At 49.6% G+C, this 20,343-nt stretch overlaps 1 protein-coding gene across 3 annotated transcripts in view; it reads right to left on the reverse strand.

Moving 5' to 3' along the window:
• Nucleotides 1-19,477, reverse strand: part of UBE2F (ubiquitin conjugating enzyme E2 F (putative)) — a gene marked incomplete at both ends in the record, with an annotated part of 55,267 nt that extends 35,790 nt beyond the window's left edge. For 2 of the 3 annotated variants that reach the window (XM_080689539.1, XM_080689537.1), the window contains 2 exons: nucleotides 5,769-5,798; nucleotides 19,360-19,477. In XM_080689539.1, the coding sequence (XP_080545665.1) occupies nucleotides 5,769-5,798; nucleotides 19,360-19,477 (148 nt within the window). The remainder of the gene's footprint in view (nucleotides 1-5,768; nucleotides 5,799-19,359) is intronic. The other variant, XM_080689538.1, reaches the window with a different exon arrangement.
• Between the last annotated feature and the right edge of the window lie 866 nt (nucleotides 19,478-20,343).

The raw sequence follows: 20,343 nt of genomic DNA on the forward strand, positions 1-20,343 counted from the left end.
ACACAGATACAACATACTTAAATAAGACTGTTGAAGTTGTTTTCTAGAGTGAAAGATAACTCAGTCTAGAAGAACGCAGATGAGTCTTAGAGAACACACCACTGTGCTTCCCACTTTAGAAATGAAGACGCTCAGCCGGGCATGTTTCAATATAAAGAATAAAACAAAATAGGGCTGGGGGTGTAGACTAGAGGTAGAATGTCCCTGGGTGCACCCCCAGTACCATAAAAAACAGAAAGCAGCTAGAAGCCAGAGTTCCAAACTTTCCCCAAGTAACACATTTATTTTTTTTTTAATTTTATGTTATTGGTGCACTGTATTCATACATCATAATGGGATACAAACTTTTGTAGACATACATGCACACATCGCCCAGTCAGCCCCCACCCGATCCCCACCCCATTCCCTCCCCAACCCTCCTTCCCATGCTTGGCTTAGTGGTTAACATCTAGTATTATAGCAATTTATCCAAAATTAAAAATGATAATCTCAAATAACAGTTTCATTTGTCTGATACCAAGCTTTTGATGACTTAAAGATAACATTTCAATATTTCTTTTTGCTTTCTTTCTTACCAGAGGATATTTTTTTTCTATTTTTTTTTAGGTGAAACTATCATATATTTATATATTTATTTTTCAGAAAGAAATCTATCCTAATATGGAATATGGATTCTAGATACCCAAAACGATCTTGGAAAAGAACAAAGCTAGAAGATATATATTTTCTGATTTCAAACCATATAAAGCTACAATAATTGAAACAGTGTAGTACTGTTCTAAAGGCAGATATATAGACCATTGGAGTTAAATACAAGCCTAGAGCTAAATTCTTCCCTATATTGTCAAGTTATTTTTGACAAGGTTTCCACGAACATTTGGTGGTGGAAATAATAATCTTTTAACTAAATATTGTTGAAAAATAATAATTACATGGAAAAGAATAAAATTGGACCCTTACCTAACACATATACAAATATTAACTCAAAATAGATAAAAGACCTAAATATAAATCTTAAGACTATAAACTTTTAGAAGAAAATCTGGGTCATAAAACCTCACAACATTGAAATTGGCAGTGATTTCTTGGATATGATTTTAATGGCACAGGCAACAGAAGAGTATACAAACTCCCTAAAAAATAAAAAAAATTGTATATCCAAAGACAATGTAAACAGAGTTAAAAGTTACTAATAGAATTGGATAAAATATTTCCAAATGCTATATCTGAAGGTATATTAAATCCTAAAAATTAACAACAATAAAGGCAAACAATACAATTTAGAGATAGGTAAAAGACTAACATATATAATGAATCTCCACAGATAACCAATCTTAGTTGTCTGTTGGATGGAAAATCTTGTTTCTATGGTTCTGGTGTGTGTTACCTATTTCTTCTTTGTAGTTAATCTCTTTGAGTATTTTCTCTAGTGCTGGTTTTGAAGACATAAATTCCTTCAGTTTCTGTTTGTCATGGAAGCTTCTTATTTCCCCATCTAATTTGATAGAAAGTTTTGCTGGGTAGGAAATTTTTGGCTGGAAGTTGTTTTCTTTCAGAGTTTGGAATATGTTACTCCAAGCCCTTCTGGCTCTCATAACTTGGTTTGGGAAGTCTGGAGTGATTCTAATTGGTTTGCCTCTGAATGTCACTTGGCCCTTTGTTTTTGTTGCCTTTAATTCTCTGCTTGGCTTCCACATTCGTCATTTTCACAATTATGTGGCGTGGGGATCCTCTTCTCCGATCCTGTCTAAAGGGAGTTCTATAAGTTTTCTGGACCTGTGTATCAACCTCTTGCTCTATGTCTGGAAAATTTTCTGCTATTACTTCCTTGAAGAGATTGTTGATCCCTTTGGTTTCACTTTCTTTTCCCTCCTCTATTCCAATTATTCTTAGGTTAGCTCTCTTAAAATGGGCCCATATTTCTTCAATGTCAGATTCCTGCTGTCGGATATTTTTTTCTAGATTAGAAATTATGCGTTCATTTTTGGAATGATCATCTTCTAAGAGCGAGATTCTGTTCTCCATGTGGTCTAATCGGTTGTTTGTGCTTTGAATTGAGGCCTTTACTTCATTAATTGCATCCTTTATCTCTTTTTGGCTCTCTCTGAGTTCTTTTCGAAGCACCTCTATTACTTCTACAGTTATTTTCCTGATTTGATCTTCTACAAATCTCTGATTTTCTGTTTTATTGGGTTCTGATGTTGTGGGGTTGTGGGCATTCATTGCTCCAGTATTATTCCTCTTTCCCATGATTTCGGAAGTCTGGGCCTTCTCTGGGTTCTTCCCTTGGGTCACTATGACTTCACTTAAGGTGTTCTGGATCTCGAGTCAGTAGTATCTCAGACCCCACTACTCCTTTACTGGGTTGTATCACAGAGTCTCCGACCCAGAGAGTCGATAGAGGCTGCTTTAGACTGTGGGGGGTGCCAGGTTGCACGTTCTCCTATGGTGTGATATCTTTGCCACCGCCCCTCCCCCACTGGGTCAAGTTCCAGGGAGTACAGTACTGGGATTTCTCCTCTGTGGCCCGCAATTTGACTTACTGTTCTTGAGTACGCAGATGTAGCTGTACTGGACTCGGTGAATTCGCTGCTGCTGCCGCCAGTGACAATATGGCGCCGCTGCTACGCCCTCGGCCGTGAGGCTGGCGTATTTCTTCTTCGTTTTGATTTCCACTCTGAATCCCTACAGCGTGTGCTGAGCTCAGCCACTGGGAGTTTTAGATGCTGCCTGAGCCGAGAAATCCCGCCTGGCTGTTCCGCAGCGGCTCACCTCGGCTTGCTGTAACCGTCCGGTGAACTCGCCGCTGCCGCCGGCAGTAAGGCACTGCTGCCGCATCCTCGGGCGTGAGGCTGGTGTATCTCCTCTGTGGCTCTGAGCTCTGTTCTCAGTCTGCTTTCTCTCTGGAGCCTGGTGATTTTTTTGTTTCTCTGGTGATGGTGTTTTCTGGCTATGAAAGGCGCTGATTTTGTGGTAATGGAGATTGGTTGTTAGCCCCGCTTTTCTCGGTCGCCATCTTCCCGGAAGTCTCCAAGTAACACATTTAGAACTGTGTATGGAGTGCTGAAAATGAGCTTCATTCCCCTAATCTTAATCGGTGAGACATAGTAAGAAAATCATGCGAGCAAAGTTGGGAAATACCCACTTGTTCTTAATAGCTAACCCCCTTCTGCTGTCTTAATAAAGTAGAAACTAATCCCTCTGAAACAGAACGGCCCATCATAAATAATTACAGTGGATTCAAAGATCAACTACTGAATAAAGTTTTTTAAGTCAAGAAGATTCTGAATAACAAAAGATTACTTCAGGTTTTTGTTTTAGTTCAGCACAGGGGCTTTATTAAATACCCCAAATTAAGCTTTTTCTCTATCTGCAGACATGGGCTATCTAAACTGATATTTCAGACTGAGAGATACTATTTTTTGCAAACACAGAAGCCCCTATAACTTGTATGTACGGGGCTCCTCCACATTGGTCCTGAATAAGGACTAAGCAACACTGCTACATGGCAAGTTATTTTGTTTGCCTTGGTAAATATTTTAGAAAGATTATTAAACAGATAATGACGATTTAGCTTTCAGTGGCTTCTTATTTCCCCCTCAGAACTGCAGCTGACCATGGTATGCAGGTTTGTAACCCCAGCAAGTCAGGAGGCTGAGACAGGAGATGGCAAAGCCTAAGGCCAGCCGTAGCATCTCAGCAATTCTCTGTCTCAAATAAAAAGGGCGGTGGATGCAAATCAGTGACAGAGCACTTACCTAGCAGGTTCAATCCCCAGCACCATGCCAAACAAATAAATTGATCAATAATAATAAAGGAGTAACGATGAGCTAAGGCTTTTGCAAAACATGGTTTACCTTATAAACTGATCTAGATTTCCCATCCCTTTGACAGGAGAAAAGGTGGAAAGAATATAAAGAAGAGGTACATTGGCAGGCGTGGTGGCGCCCCCGCACTTGGGAGGCGGAGACAGGAGAATCGCGCAGGTTCGAAGCCAGCTGCACGGGCTTAAGGAGACCCTGTTTCCAAATAAAAATATAAAATAGGTCTGGGAGTGTTGCCCAGAGGTAGAAGGGCTTCCAGGAACCCCAGTTCCACCAAAAAAAAAAAAAAAAAAAAAAAGAAAGAAAAAAAAAAAGAAAAGAAAAGAAAAGAAGAGAAAAGAAAAGAAAAGAAAGGGGCATGTAGCATGCGTTTTACCTGACATTTTTAGCGAGAGGGACAAGAAGATGGGCCATGCCTTTTTCACACCTAAGTTATTTAGTGGTGGCGCCTGCTTGTAATCCGCTGGCTTGGGAGGCTGAGACAGGAGGATCACACAGGTTCGAAGCCAGCCTCAGCTACTTAGTGAGGCTCTCAGCAACTTAGTGACACCCTTTTTCCACATAAAGTATAAAATAGGGCTGGGGATGTAGCTCAGAGGTAGAAAGCACCTGGGTTCCACCCCCAGTACCACACACACACACACACAAAAAAAAAAAAAAATAAGTAAATAATAAAGTGCTGATTTGCAAGGAGGTCATATTAAGCATAAGAATGTTCACGCCAGGGGCCAGCAGGAAGACAAGACAGGAGTGGGAAGAGCAGGACCACTGTTAGTTCTGTAGAGCACGTCCCTGCATGATAAAGGCAGAGCAGCGCGATGCACCTAGCGCTTCAGTGTGGGCCATCTTGCCTCATGTGCACTACTCCACACAGCTGTTTCCAAGAGCATTTCAAGGCACATAGCTTCCTCTATACATACTTCAGCAGGTAGAAAGTAAACCTTTAACAGACCTCAAGACAATGCCTTCAGCTCTAAGTGGAAGAAAACACTATGGTCAGCAATCCAGGGATTTCTGAGACATTCTGATTTAGATGCATAGTAAAAACATATTTTATATCACAACCACTTTCCCCACCTATGTAATATAGATTAAAAATAACTCTGAAGGAACATGTACACACCCTCAAACACTAACTTCTCAACCACTCACAGGTCGCAGCCCACCACTACCTTTCCAACTTTAGGTGGTGGTTGAAATGAGCCCTCTCCTAGTCAGGCCAGATGGCCCTCCACATGAAAACCCAGCACGCACCCAAACCAGGAGACCCACTTCCAAAATACTTTCCCACACCAACAGTATCCTTAGCTTCAGAACTATTTTAAAACAAAGTATGATGATACAATGTTATAAATAAAAAATAGTGGAATGGTCAGTTTTCAAGCTTTGGTGGTCTTATGAAATGTAAAGGGTTTGGGAGAAGAGTAGATGATATGAAAAATGAAGAAAAAGAGTCTGACCCGTTGCACAAGTGCACTGCCTGGGAGTCCAAGCGAGGACTGCCCACTCAGCCCATCTGGGCAGGACGCGCTGAGCCAGGTGAAGACCCCGTGGACAGAAGGGAGGCGCAGCCGGCCAGCTCCAGCGCAAGGCAGCTCCCGGCTGCGGACACTCTAGAGGCGCACTCACAGCAAACAGGACTGCCTGCCTGCTGTGTTTACTACCTTGTCACTTGAAGGATGTGGGGCAGAACGGGTGGAGAAGAGATTTAGCGCCCAAGCACCTCCGCTACACTAAGAAGTCAACACATTCCACATGTGCTGTGTTCAGAAACACTGCGGAACCTCACTCTACCAGATATTGTGAAAATCATTCTTGCATAAAATTAAAATTAATTTCTAACACACATTAAAAAACAGGCGTTTTGCTGTGCAAGGTCATTAAACGAGCTTTCTTCACGCAATTGCTTAGAGTACTTAGCTTGGACGGCAAGGCCATACTTACAAGGTAAATTGGCTTCAAGTTCTGCAACCTCTGTAGAAACAAAGAGAGGATGGTTAATGTTAGTCCTCACAACATCACACGTTCTAAACCAGCAATTTCCTCCAGAACAAAGAGGAAAAGTAAACTGGATCAACTAAAACTTGGTCTAAAGTGTTCACTTTAAGACATTTAGTTTCCAGATGTACAGGTGACCAGCAGAATGCCCACAAATGTAGATATAAATATCCTTGAAAATTCATTTCAATATAATAGTGCATTTTAAGTTAACATAAAAATGACCTACAGATAAACAGTGACTAGTGTTTTTAAAAACTGTTGCTCCAAGTAGAACAACTACTCCTCTCAAAATATATAAACACCATTTGTCCTATCTTTTTTCCAGGCCTGTCTTTAAGTTGCTTCCTTGCAGGTACATTTTTTGGCCCTAGACCTCTCCCTGCTGAGGTACAGACCACCCAGCTCCTCTTCAACCCATCTCTCATCAGGTGTTTAAGCCTTGCACCCTTCTGTAGGACACAGCTGCAACACACAATCCTACTGTTGCGAGCTGACAGAGCACAAGGCAACATGCCCATTCTCACCACTTCTACTAACATAGTACTGGAAATACTAGCAGGACAACCACACAAGAAAAGAAATAAAAGGCATTCAAATCAGAAAGGAAGTAGAACCATCCCAATGTGCAGATGCATGATCCTCTAAAATGGGGGAATCTACAAGTAAAAGAATAAAATCAGAGCTTTTTCTTACACCTTGCACAAAAAAACACTCAAAATGGAGTAAAGGCTTTAAATGTAAGACCAAAAACTGTAAAACTCCCGGGAAGAAAATACAGAGGATAAGGTCTATTACTTGGCCTTAGCAATTTTTTTTCAGGTATCACACCAAAAGCTCAAGAATCAAAAGCAAAAAAAATAAAAATAAAAAAAAAATAAGCAGGGTTACTTTAAACTAAGAAGCTTCTGCACAGGAAAAAAAAAAAAAAGGTGGGGGCCCTACAGATTAAAGGAAAATATTTGCAAATAATATATCTCCTAAGGAATTAATCCTGAAAGTATATAAGAAACTGATACAACATAACAGCAAAATAATAACAACCCAGTTAAAAGGCAGGCAAAAGGCCTGAACTGACACTTCAGCAAAGACATAAAGATGGTCAGCTGGTTTATGAAAAGGTACTCCTGTCACTAAACATCAGGAAATGCAGAGAAAAACCACAATGAAATATTACCACACACCTACTAGGATGGTTATTATCAAAAAGATGAGACAAGAAGTGTTGGTAAGGGTGTGGAAAACAAGGGAACTTTGTACATTGTTGTTGATGGAAGTATAAATTAGTGTAGCCATTATGGAAAATAGTATGGAGATTCCTCAAAAATTTAAAAATAGCTTCAGCACAGTGGCACACCTCTGCAATCTCTGCACCTAGGAGGCTAAGACAGGAGAACGGCAGGTTCGAGGCCAGCCTCAGTAACAAGTAACAGCAAGATGCAAGATCCTGTTTCAAAATAAAAAATAAAAAGGGCAGGGGGTGTACCTCAGAGGTAGAGCCCTCCTGGGTTCAATCCCAGCAGCAGTCCTTCTGGGTGTATGTGCAAAGGATGAGCCAGTATCTCGCAGCTCTCTGCTCTCCCATGCTGGCCGCAGCACTATTCTTATACATTAACCACAGTGCAGAGACAGCCCAAGTACCGGCGTCCACTGACGGATGACGAGAAGCTGTGGTGTGTGTGTACATGACATGTAAAAGGTATGCTGAGTGAAATAAACCGCATGAACTCACTAATGAGGATCCTAACATAGGTGAACACACAGAAAGTAGAACAGAGGTGCCCAGGGGCGGGGGAGGACAGGAGCGCCGTGGAGACGCTGGTCAAGGGGACGAGCTTCCAGTGAGAAGGAACAGGTCTAGAGACCTACGTGACCGTGCGAGATGGAGATTCCAGAGTAACTGACTAGCAACCACTTCGCTACATGTCTCTATCAAAGCACCGTGCTGGCCACCTTCACAAATTAATTATGACTAAAAGGCTGCAATCTGTCGGGCACGTTACGAGTGGGCCAACAAGGTCACCCGTGCACCTCAGTCAAAAGTACCCGGCTCTGGTCGCTCAGCCAGAGCATATTCTTGGGGGCAGGCTGATGAACGAGGATGCTGAGCTGGGCTGCTAAGAATAAACAGACTTTAGTCCTGTAGAGGTGGAGGAATGGGTATCCTCAGCAGGTCCACGAGCAACAGGCAAGAGCGCAGAAACAGAACAAAGGTCCACGTGCAACAGTGGAGCAAAGGAAACGAAGTGGGAAGAGGCCCAGGGAGACGCCTCATAAGAGTTTCCAGGCATTAAGCTGGGCGTGGTGGCGTATGCTTATAATCCAATACTTGGGAGGCTGAGACAGGAGGATCACAGGTTTGCGGCCAGCCTCAGCTACTTAGTGAGGCCCTCCATAACTTAGTGAGACCTTGTTTCTAAATAAAGAATAAAAATTAGGACTGAAGGGTAGACTCCCCCTAGGTTCAATCCCTCATACTGAAAAAAAAAAAAAAAAAAAAGTTGCCGGGCGTGGTGGCGCACGCTTGTAATCCCCGCACTTGGGAGGCAGAGACAGGAGGACGGCGCAGGCTCGAAGCCAGGTGCGCTGGCGTAAGAGACCCTGTTTCAAAAACATATATAAAAAATAGGTGTCTGGGAGTGTAGCCTGGAGATAGAAGGGCTTCCAGGAACCCCAGTACCACACACAAAAAAAGTTCCTAGGCTTTGCATCAAGAGGACAATTGTAGAAGGGGCAGAGCAGAGGCCACGCGTCCAGTGCACCGGGCAGCCGGGGGCTGAGGCCGAGACAGTGCGCAGCAGGAGCCCCTCCAACGCAACGCCACCCTGTCGGGGAAGTGGGGAGGCCAACCAGGGCAAGGGGCCTCCGCAGAAAGCAGAGGACAAGCAGCAGTGAGACCAGGGGGGACAGCAGGACATGGGCAGGAGGCCTCAGCTGTGCAGGGCTCCAAAGGGAAAGAGGCCATCAGAGGCAGTGCAGACCCTCCGGCGGCACCCCAAGAGTGTGGACACCAGAGATGGAGAACGGAACGCAACAAGGTAAGAAGCAAGTCCTGTCATGGGACAGCCCCGCCAGGAGGACCAGGAGGACCAGGAAGCTGGCTGCTGAGTTCAGGAGCAAGAAGGCAGGCCCCAGCAAGGGGCATGGAGGCCCGAGCCTCTGGTTCACTCTGTCTGAGAAGCAACTGAGCCTGAGGAGGGACAGGGGGCCGCTCGGCATATCTGCTCTGAGTCCAGGATGTGGCTCAGGCACCCAGCAAAGTGGAGTGGTCAGAGGAGCTGGGGTGAAGGACTCCCAGCTGATCACCCTCTGGCTGGGGCTGGAGAAGCATCAAGCTCCGTGACGGACGCAGACTCGGAGCCTGTCCTCTTGGCAGTCTCGTGTTTGGCCACTAAAAAGATTCACTGAACACCGAATGATGGTGAGCCTGTGAAAGGTTCACTGCCATTATGCTTATGACAACTATTCTTGCCTTCCTGGGGGAGAGGGAGACAGGCAGAGGTCTGAGAAAGATAGCAAATGAGTCACTCACATTAACAATTTTTAGTTAAGCTTATCCATACAATTAAACTGTTTTTTAAGGCAAATACCAGCATGTGTTTATTCCACTGTAGTCTTCATTTCTGTTGCTAAGAACGTATAAGAAACTGTTCTAGAGGACCTGCAGGTGGCTGCTAGTGGCCTGGACTCTGGCCTTCCCTCGCTTCACTCCGTGGCAGAGCCCGAGCCGTCTAAGCAGAGCGACCTTTTGTCTGCAGAGGATCGACCGCTCACTCCTGCCACCCGGCTTTCCCTGATGGAACTCAGAAACGCCCAGAGCTATGAATTCCTATGAGGCAAAAGGTTCCCAAGGACAGTGTCCTGCCGAAGCTCGGGAAGGAGGTGCCCTGGGACAGCAGGGTGCTGACCAGTGCTAAAGACTGGCATGCTGCTGCAGAAGGGCGGACATCTCAAAGCCACATACCTTCCCCGCAGGGATGGGAGCGTGTCCCAGGACAGCCCAGCACCGTGAAGAGGGATTCTCAGCTCTGGAGCACACCAATCACTTGGGGAATGTTTTGCTGATTTTTCTCAACAGCTTTATTGAGGAATAATTTACTAGTATAAAATAGAGATACGTTCCTTAGTGGTACACACCTGTAATCCCAGTACTTGGGAGGCTGAGACGGGAGGACCGCAGGTTCCAGGACAGTCTCAGAAGGTAGCACGACTCTCAGCAACCTGATGAGATCCTGTTTAAAAGAGCACCTTGCAGCACTGGGGATGGACCAGGGCCTCCTACCTCGGAGCACTCTGCAGCACTGGGGATGGGGCCCAGGGCCTCCTACCTCGGAGCACTCTGCAGCACTGGGGATGGGGCCCAGGGCCTCCTACCTCGGAGCACTCTGCAGCACTGGGGATGGGGCCCAGGGCCTCCTACCTCGGAGCACTCTGCAGCACTGGGGATGGGGCCCAGGGCCTCCTACCTCGGAGCACTCTGCAGCACTGGGGATGGGGCCCAGGGCCTCCTACCTCGGAGCACTCTGCAGCACTGGGGATGGGGCCCAGGGCCTCCTACCTCGGAGCACTCTGCAGCACTGGGGATGGGGCCCAGGGCCTCCTACCTCGGAGCACTCTGCAGCACTGGGGATGGGGCCCAGGGCCTCCTACCTCGGAGCACTCTGCAGCACTGGGGATGGGGCCCAGGGCCTCCTACCTCGGAGCACTCTGCAGCACTGGGGATGGGGCCCAGGGCCTCCTACCTCGGAGCACTCTGCAGCACTGGGGATGGGGCCCAGGGCCTCCTACCTCGGAGCACTCTGCAGCACTGGGGATGGGGCCCAGGGCCTCCTACCTCGGAGCACTCTGCAGCACTGGGGATGGGACCCAGGGCCTCCTACCTCGGAGCACTCTGCAGCACTGGGGATGGGGCCCAGGGCCTCCTACCTCGGAGCACTCTGCAGCACTGGGGATGGGGCCCAGGGCCTCCTACCTCGGAGCACTCTGCAGCACTGGGGTTGGGGCCCAGGGCCTCCTACCTCGGAGCACTCTGCAGCACTGGGGATGGGGCCCAGGGCCTCCTACCTCGGAGCACTCTGCAGCACTGGGGATGGGACCCAGGGCCTCCTACCTCGGAGCACTCTGCAGCACTGGGGATGGGCCCAGGGCCTCCTACCTCGGAGCACTCTGCAGCACTGGGGATGGGGCCCAGGGCCTCCTACCTCGGAGCACTCTGCAGCACTGGGGATGGGGCCCAGGGCCTCCTACCTCGGAGCACTCTGCAGCACTGGGGATGGGGCCCAGGGCCTCCTACCTCGGAGCACTCTGCAGCACTGGGGATGGGGCCCAGGGCCTTCTACCTCGGAGCTACACCCTCAGCCCTATTTTTATTCTTCATTTTGAAACAAGGTCTCAGAGTTGCAAAGGGCCTAAAAAACTGAGGCTGTCCCTGAACCATGATCTGTCTCAGCCTCTCAAATGCTGGGACTACAAGCGTGTACCACCATGCCTGGCTAAAAGAGATACTTTATTTTTTGTTGTTGTTTTTTGTTTTTGTGGTACTGGGGGTGGAACCCAGAGGCTTTCTACCTCTGGGCTATACTCCCAGACCTATTTTATATTTTATTTGGAATCAGGGTCTCACTAAGTAGCTGAGGCTGGCTTTGAACCTGTGAGATCCTCCTGTCTCAGCCTCCCAAGCGCAGGGATTACAGGCGTGCGCCACCACGCCCGGCTAAAAGAGATTTAAACAAATGATCTGATGATGTTTTAGTAAACCTTAAGAGTAGTACTTCTATCACTACAACCCAATAGCTGCAGGGTTTCTAAAATTCCTGATGCCCTAACGGTGACCCAAACCAATCCCACTGTTATGGTTTAGATTCACAGACTGTTCCCCTGGAAAAGCTAATGATGTATGGGCAATGTAAAAATGTTCAGAGAGAATAACAGGCTCAAGTGGGTTCTAATTTCATGGGTGCACAAGTCTGCTGATGTATCAACAAGCTGAGTGAATTTACTGAGGGACAGTACAGGCAGGCAGAAGTGGTCAGGAGGCAAGTCCTGGGGATGGCTCAGGGATCATAGGACCCTCGCCTCTCCTCCTGTGCGCCCACCACAGCCCCTTATGCTCTGGGGCTGGCCCTGTGGGCTGAAGCTTCTGAAATCATGACAACAATGAACCCTCCTTCCTCTAGGCTGTTCTTATGGGGTCCTCTGGTCCCATGGCAGGACTCCTGACTTCAACACACACCCTGAGTCCTAGGGAGGCCTTGGCTCACTTCTTTCCATCCCCAGACGTCTTAGTTTGTTTGGTCTGTTACGACAATCTTACGTGCCTGAGTGACATGTAACCACACGGCTCTGAGGACAGAAGTCCAGGACCAAGGCGGCAGCAGACCGGGCATCTGGCGGGCCCCCTGCTGGCTCACAGGCAGCACCTTCTCGCCATGTCTTCCTGTGGTGGAAGAGGCAAGCAGCTCTCCGTGGTCTCTAAGGGCTCTGCGCATTTGAGAGTCCCCTCCTGAACTCGGGACCCACCTCCTAATGCCTTCACACTCGTGATTAGGTTTCAACACGTGAATTTTTGAGGAAAACATTCAGGCCAGGACAGTATATTGCCAAAGACCATTTTTCCATGTAAAAATATACATACCTAGCATTCCATACATAAATGAACTCAATAAAAAGCTCTGCTCTGGGAAATGCAAAGTCTTTGCATCATAGCCTAGAGTGTAAACTCGCCTGTGTGTTTCAGTGTAATTAGCTCAAGGAGGGTGAACAGACGCTAAGGAGCCCAGACTTCACCTGCCGCCGACCCACTGCCGTCAGGTCCTGCAGGCTTTGGGTCCAGGAGCTACACAGGCGAGGAACCAAGTGGCGGGGACACAGGACTTCAACAAGACGGCCAGCATTTGGCTCCAGCCAGGTACCCTGCACAGCGCTCCTCCCGCACACGGCCTCAATGACGCGCCGTCTCCTCCACGCTTCAGATGACGACAGCAATACTGTTTTTGTTTTCATGGCAGTACTGGGGATTGAATCCAGGGGCATTCTACCTACGAGGTATGCCCCAGCCCTGTTTTATTCTTTAATTTGAAACTGGACCTACCCTCCTAGTCTTTTTTTTTATTTGGGCACAGGGTCTCGCTAAGCTTCAGAACTTGAGACCCTCAGTCTCCCAAGTCCTGGGATTACAGACAGGCGCCAGCTAAGGCACCACTCCACCTGGCTACACCAGCCATCAACATCGACAGCTATCAATCACCTTCCACTCCACCTGGCTACACCAGCTATCAACATCGACAGCTATCACCTTCCACTCCACCTGGCTACACCAGCTATCAACATCGACAGCTATCAATCACCTTCCACTCCACCTGGCTACACCAGCCATCAACATCGACAGCTATCAATCACCTTCCACTCCACCTGGCTACACCAGCCATCAACATCGACAGCTATCACCTTCCACTCCACCTGGCTACACCAGCTATCAACATCGACAGCTATCAATCACCTTCCACTCCACCTGGCTACACCAGCTATCAACATCGACAGCCATCAATCACCTTCCACTCCACCTGGCTACACCAGCTATCAACATCGACAGCCATCAATCACCTTCCACTCCACCTGGCTACATGAACTCACTGACATCGACAGCTATCACCTTGGCGCTGATGTACAGAAGGCACTGGGATTACAGACAGGCACCACTCCACCTGGCTACACTAACTCACTGACAGAAGAAGCAAGCCGGTCCCACCGCCAGCCTGAAGGCCAACGCGGAGAGCAGCAGCCCGCCTTGCACGACCTGAGCACCCAAGGACATTACCTCACCTGTAAGGTAACCTCAAAAACCAACAGATATTTTTAAACTGCTAAAGTCTCACCTAGTACAAGACACTAACACCTCTCCTGCTCAGTGGCCTGGCATTTCTGAGAGGTACCTGGCACCATTGCATAATTCTGTGGTTACACAACTTCCTCAGGGGAAATTAGACTTTATTCCTTTCCAACTTGGGATAAACTACAAAGCCCACTTGAAGCACGACTGCACTCAAATATGGAATTACAAAGCCAGGCGTGGTGGCGCGCGCTTGTGATCCCCGTGCTTGGGAGGCTGAGACAGGAGGATTGCACAGGTTCGAAGCCAGCCTTGCTGGCTTAAGAGACCCTGTTTCCAAATAAAAAGATAAAAATAGGTCTGGGAGTGTAGCCCGGAGGTAGAAGGGCTTCCAGGAACCCCAGTACCACCAAAAAAAAAAAAAAAAGGAATGACAGAGCTGAGTGTAACCCGGTGCTCAGGAGGTGGAGATAGGAGGGTCACAGATTCAGGCCAGTCTCAGCAATTTAGCAAGACTCCCAGCAACTCAGCGAGACCCTGCTTCAAAATCAACAGGAGGTAAAATGGCTGAGTGTACCTCAGAAGGAGCATGCCCCTTGGTCCCACACACACAGTCAGATTACAAAATCCACCCGGCTACCACCTGGTCCCCACACTGCCCATCCTCAGCTCCTGCTGCCCTGTCCACTCACACACTGGGTCGAGTTTGTTCACCATCTGCCGCCTGGATCTGTACACTCTTCCACAAGACCAGTACACTTACTGGTCTTTCTTAGAAAGTATAGAACCTGTAGGCAGCCTCACCTACGGGGTGGCAGGGCCCCTGCTGATGTCCCGAGTTGTCAGGAACTGCTCTCTTCACGTGGCTGGGGATGAGGAGGCATTCCAGATCCGCGGGACAGTCGGTGCTATCTTTCCTAGGCTGAAGCCTAACCCCAGTGCAATGGCATTTGAAGGTAGTGCTCTGGGGAAGCCAGCAGGCTCAGAGGGCATCCCGAGGGTGATGCCATCATGGGACAGTGCCCTCACAAGAGGAAGATGAGCGCTCCCTCTTTTGGCCACACTGAGGACACGAGGAGGCGGCTGTCTGTAAGCAGGAAGGCAGCCCTCACCAGACCAGAAGCTGCCAGCCTTCCCTGGACCTTGCAGTGCCCGCCTCCAGGACTGTGAGCAACAAAGGCCTGTGGCCTGTGGCGCTCCTGAGGTGGCCGGCCTCCCAGTTCCAGGCAGACACGTAACCTCTAAGGAGCACACAGGCTACTCCCAACTGCCTCACCTCCATGGCAGCAGGATTCCTCCATGCTGGGCCACCGCTTGAGTTAAAAAATCTGTGACAGAGCACGTAGCCCTGAGATCCTCCTGCCCAATGAATGCTGCAACGACCTGGACATGGTCAGCTACGTGCCGGGGTCTGGGCAGGGGCTGGCCGCAGAGAGCACGTCTGCGAAACCATAAACGCTTCCCCCTCTTCCCGGAGCCACTCGAGTGAGCGCTGCAGGTGTGCACACGGTTCAGATGGACAGACGCCCTACCCGCCGTGCCCTGGGAGTGCAGGTGGGTGGCAGCTGCCTCTCCGGCTCTGCAGGATGGGCTCTGAGTCTGGAGCACCACCCATCACAGCCCCAGCAGCTGAACAAGAGGAGGCCCCCAGGGTGTGGGCTTCCAGGGACAAAGGCTGCACACTGTCATCACCTCTAGGTCCCTGGCTCCAGACCCAGCCCTGAAGAACTCAATTCCAAATCTGCATGTTTAAGAGACAAGCAGAGGTGAGAGTCCCTGGGAGCCCCTTGAGTCCTCTGGAGCCCTACATTGTGTGACCCTAACTGCTGGTGAGGGAACGAAAAAAACGGGGAAACACAAAGACATTCAGCTGCTGGATGGCCGCAGTAAAAACTTCGCACAGACAAGGAAGCAGCTAATTCTGCCCTGAGGAACGCGCTGTAGGGTGGGAACACTTCCAGACCTCACTGTGATGATGAGGCCCACACCTGGCCCAGGAGAGCCGACACCACTGGCAAGGGCTCCCGGGTCCAGCCCTGACAGAGGCAGGCCAACAGGAACACAAACAGAGACCCGTTTCCTCAGTGACCAGCTACCAGGAGCAAGCCCAAAGAGCACCCAGGAATGCAGATGCTCCAGCAACCACTGCTGCCAGTGCCTCGCCAGCTGCAGGGTGGAGGGTGCCTCAGAGCACAGGCAGGATGAAAGGCCGCGTGGGGGGCAGTGTGCAGAGCCTGCCAGCCCACAAGGCAGGTACGTTTCCAGGGACCTGGAGTGAGGCGGGACACTTGGCTCCAGCCTTCTGCCACTACTCCAGGAAAAGAAGGGAGGTTCCAGTGTGCAGCCACCGCGGCCCTCCCCTCAGGGACAAGCTCAGCTCCCCTTCTGTCTGCTCAGCCCGGGAGCTACAAAAGGCCAGCAGCAATGCTCAGCTAGAGCTGCCTGGCCCGTTAGTGTCTCCAGTTCCTCCTCTGTGGTCCACTGGGGTGCAGTGCCCAAGGCCCTCTCTGGGGCCTGGGGCAGAGCCTCCAGCCTTTCCCAGGATCCTGTGGTTACCTAGACCCTGCCACCCATCCCTGGCCACACCCCTCAGGACAAGCCCATCTGAAGACAGTGGAAGCAGGGCCAGGTGGCCATGGCGCCCTCCTCGCAGGACCCGGCGCCCTCTACCCCTCCTGCCTCCCTCACCCCCTTCCTGCACGGGCGTGGTCTGAGGATGCTCCTTAACTGCCCCGCAGGACATGCTCCTTGCCTCCCTTCTGGGAACCTGACATATGGCACTGAGTCCCAAAGACACAGCGACACAATGTCCCATAGCCGTCAGTTCTTAAGAATTACACCCTCCCTGGCCCAGGACAACAATCCTGACAATCCTGTTGAACCCTCGTGGGGCTTTCACATGAAAAGGACTGTCCCCACGACCTCCAACCACGCCAGCCCCTCTACAGCATGGACCCTGAACCACCTGTGCCTCTCCCCATGGGTCCACAAGGTCAGAGCCGCAGCTGGGCCCTGTCGGCCCACCTGGAGTGCGGCGCTGTCCAGACCCGTGCAGGCCGTGGCTGAGGCTCCCTAATGCCCCGGAGCGATGTGCTAGCTCCCAGGCGAGTGCTGGGGGAGCAGGGTGAAGACTGAGCTCTGAGTACGCTCCTTTCTGTGGACTTTTGTGTGTGTGTGTGGGTCTGGGGATGGAACCCAGGGGCATTTGACCTCTGAACTACACCCCCTGCCCTATTTTTTATTCTTTATTTTGAAACCAGGTCTCACTGAGTTGCAGAAAGCCTCACTAAGTAGCTGAGGCTGTCCACAAACTGCGATCCTCCGGTCTCAGCCTCCCGAATGCTGGGATTACAAGCGTGTGCCACCACCCGGTTGGACTTGCACTTCTGCCCGCTGGGCCTCTCCTGCTGAGTCTGCTCCCCCAGAACCTGCCCACCCCAGGAAGTGGGTCTTCCACCCTGCTGCAACAAAGCGCAACAAGGCAGGTTTCTTAACTTCTGAGTCTCAGCTTTTCAGCTGCAAAACGAAGCACCCCCGAAAGGCTTTGCAAAAGTCAAACAAGAACTGCGTGTAGTTTCCACTGCAGTGCTGCTGTGGTCTGAAGGTGTCCCGGTTCAGGCTTAATCCCACTGTGGTGGTGTAAGAGGTGGGCCTCTGGGCAGTGCGGGTCATGAGGCTTCTGCCCAATGAATGGATGCGGCCTCAAAACAGGCGGCAAGCAACAAGCTGAAGCTCTTATCTCCTTCCTGTCCGTCTGACATTAAGAACACAGCTTTCCCCCTCTAGAGGGCACAGCACTGCCTAGTAAGCAGGCACCAGTCCTGTCGGCGCCTTACTCTTGGACCGCCCAGCCCCCAGCATCACGGGAAATACATTTTGGTGGTTTATAAACTGCCCAGTCTGAAGGTTTAATCATAGCAGCACAAATGCAGTAAGGTGGTGCCATGGAGGGTCTGGCCTTGTGACCAAAGCTGTGGCTGACCACGGTGATGAAGCGTAAAGAACACGAGGCAGGGGTGAGCGCCCCCTCAGTGGGTGCCTGGCCGAGAGCACGCAACACTCTCCACTCCAAGCACCCGCAGCCCTCCGCCGGCTCCTCACTTCCTCTGTGGCCGGAACCCCTGAGCCCAGAACGTGAGCAAAGGACTCAGTTTTGTCCGCCTCACCCAAGTGAGGTGCTCCAGCGCTTGCCCTCCCTGATCCTAGCAGCGGGGCCCTCTGGAGCGGCAACACCCTGAATACAGTGAGGCCTCCTGGTACTTAGTGGGTTAAGGTCAAGATTTAAAGCAATTCTTACTTTGTGTTACACTGGGGGTTGAAACGGGCACTCTACCTCTGGGCTGTGCCCTTAGCCCTTTTTTTTAAAAATTTTGAAACAGCGTCCTGCTAAGTGATCATACTCTGCCCTCAAACCTACAATCCTATCTCAGCCTTCCAAATATCGGGACTACAGGCGTGCACCACTGTACCCAGCTTCTTACTCCGCTTTTAACCTGGATAACTGAAGGCTAAATCAGGATTTAGGGGTAGGGGTTGGAAGCTAGCACTTGCCTAAGATGCACAAGGCCTGGGGTTCGATCCCCAGTGTAACAACAAAAAGACCCAGGGTCAGGAAGAATCCCTGTTAGCTCTCCACAGACCTGCTGCCTTCCTGCCCACTCCTTCCCCAGCTCAGCAGGTGTCCGTGTCGTGTCTGGGAAGGCGGAACACAACGCGTTCACACAATGCGGGATGCTTTCAGGATATTCAAAGGCACTCAGCCCCACCGCCCGACCAGTGCAATGTGCAAACAGGCAGTTCTACCACTCCTTCACCCTGCGTATAATAGGCTATAAAATATGCTGCCTGGCGTGGTGGCGCATGCCTGTAATCCCAGTACTTGAGAAGGCTGAGACAGGAAGGTCGCAGGTTCAAAGCCAGCCTTGGCAACTTAGTGAGGCTCTTAACAAGCTAGTGTGACTGTTTCCATGTAAGAAACAGCGTTGGGCTGTTTAACTTGGAGGTAGAGGTCCTCTGGGTTCAAACCCCAGTACCAAAAAAAGTGCTGCCAACTGTAAGCTCTTCAAGGCAACAACTACTTTCATCTTCTGTTGGCCTCATAACCGAGAAATGGCCTTTGCGCCTAAACGCTACAAATGCTTACTCAATGAATAAGAAACCTCCACATTCTCACACATTACGTAAGCCCTTCTCCAAGACAACTCTTCCTTTACTGACATGGGTAAGGAAAGTACCTACGCTCTAGGGCACTGCTTACTAATTCTGCAAAGAGAACTCGCTTTGCACAGGGCTTGCTTTAGGCCCTGCGTAGAAGGAAGCAGAAGAGGGTGCTGAGAGATCGCCCACTGGACTCTCTTCCTGTCATGCTGGAGGCTGCAGACCAGAGGTGGGAAGGGGTGAAACATCAGCAGCCCAGGGGAACTGGGGTCTGCTGATTCTCAGCACCTTACTCTTTCTGCTAGACACTGGCAAACCCAGCAAAGACTGTTCCCAGGGCTCGAGACACCACGGTTCCTGCAAGCCTCTCCTTACCATTAGCAGTCCCATATCATCTGCCTGGTGTAACCCTCCACTGCGAGCAACAGGCGACTTTAAAATCCTCTAAACAGTATTTCCATTCAGCAACAGGCTGCTTTCCCGTCCCAAGGAGCCTCCAGGAAGCTTCACTCTGTCCCAGCATATAGAAACAGCGAACATGATGATGATTACCTTTAACAAGTAACTTGTCCCTCACAGAAACCCTCCGAGTGGAGTCAGATGCAGCGGCTGGCGCCCGGGACCCTTTGAGACCGTCATCCCGCTTCAGTTTGCTTGCCAGCGTTAGCATTACTGCCACCTTTATCCTGAAAGACAGGAGAGCAGGTTCAAGACCATGTCTCTACACGATGACTAGACACTGAAGAAATATGCAAGTATTTTATTTTTTTTACTTTCCTCTAAAACATATAGAAAAAGCCAGATGTGGTGGCGCACTTATAATCTCAGAACTTGAGAGGCTGAGACAGAAGGATCGCTGCCAGCCTCAGCTACTAAGTGAGCCCCTTCATAATTTAGTGAGACCTTGTTTCAAAATAAAGAATAAAAATAGGGCTGGAGGGTGTGGTTCAGAGGTAAAATGCCTCTGGATTTAATTCCCAGCTCTGCAAAAATAAATCAAACATAGAGAAAAAAATGTACACACAAGACTGATTTTTTTTTTTTTTCCCAGGTCTGGGATGGAACCCAGAGGCATTTGACCTCTGAGCTACAACCCCTGCCCAATTTTTTATTCTTTATTTTGAAACAGGGTCTCATTGAACTGCAAAGGGCCTCACTAAGTAGCTGAGGCTGTCCGCATACCACCATCCTCCGGTCTCAGCCTCCCGAATGCTGGGATGACAAGCGTGCGCCCCCACGCCCGGATTAAGACTGATTTCTTCATAATAAATTTGGTAAACTCCATTCCATCTTCCTTAAGTCTAACTTTTAGAATATACATTGAGCCAGGCATGGTGGCACAGGTTTGTCATCCCCGCGCTTGAGAAGTGGAGACAGGAGGATCGCACAGGTTCGAAGCCTGCCTTGCTGGCTTGAGAGACCCTGTTTCCAAATAAAAATATAAAATAGGTGTCTGGGAGTGTAGCCCGGAGGTAGAAGGGTTTCCAGGAACTCCAGTACCACCACAAACGAAAGAAAGAAAGAAAGAAAGAAAGA

The sequence above is a fragment of the Muscardinus avellanarius genome, assembly GCF_963383645.1.
Source record: "Muscardinus avellanarius genome assembly, chromosome: 2".
Classification (NCBI taxonomy): Eukaryota; Metazoa; Chordata; class Mammalia; order Rodentia; family Gliridae; genus Muscardinus; species Muscardinus avellanarius.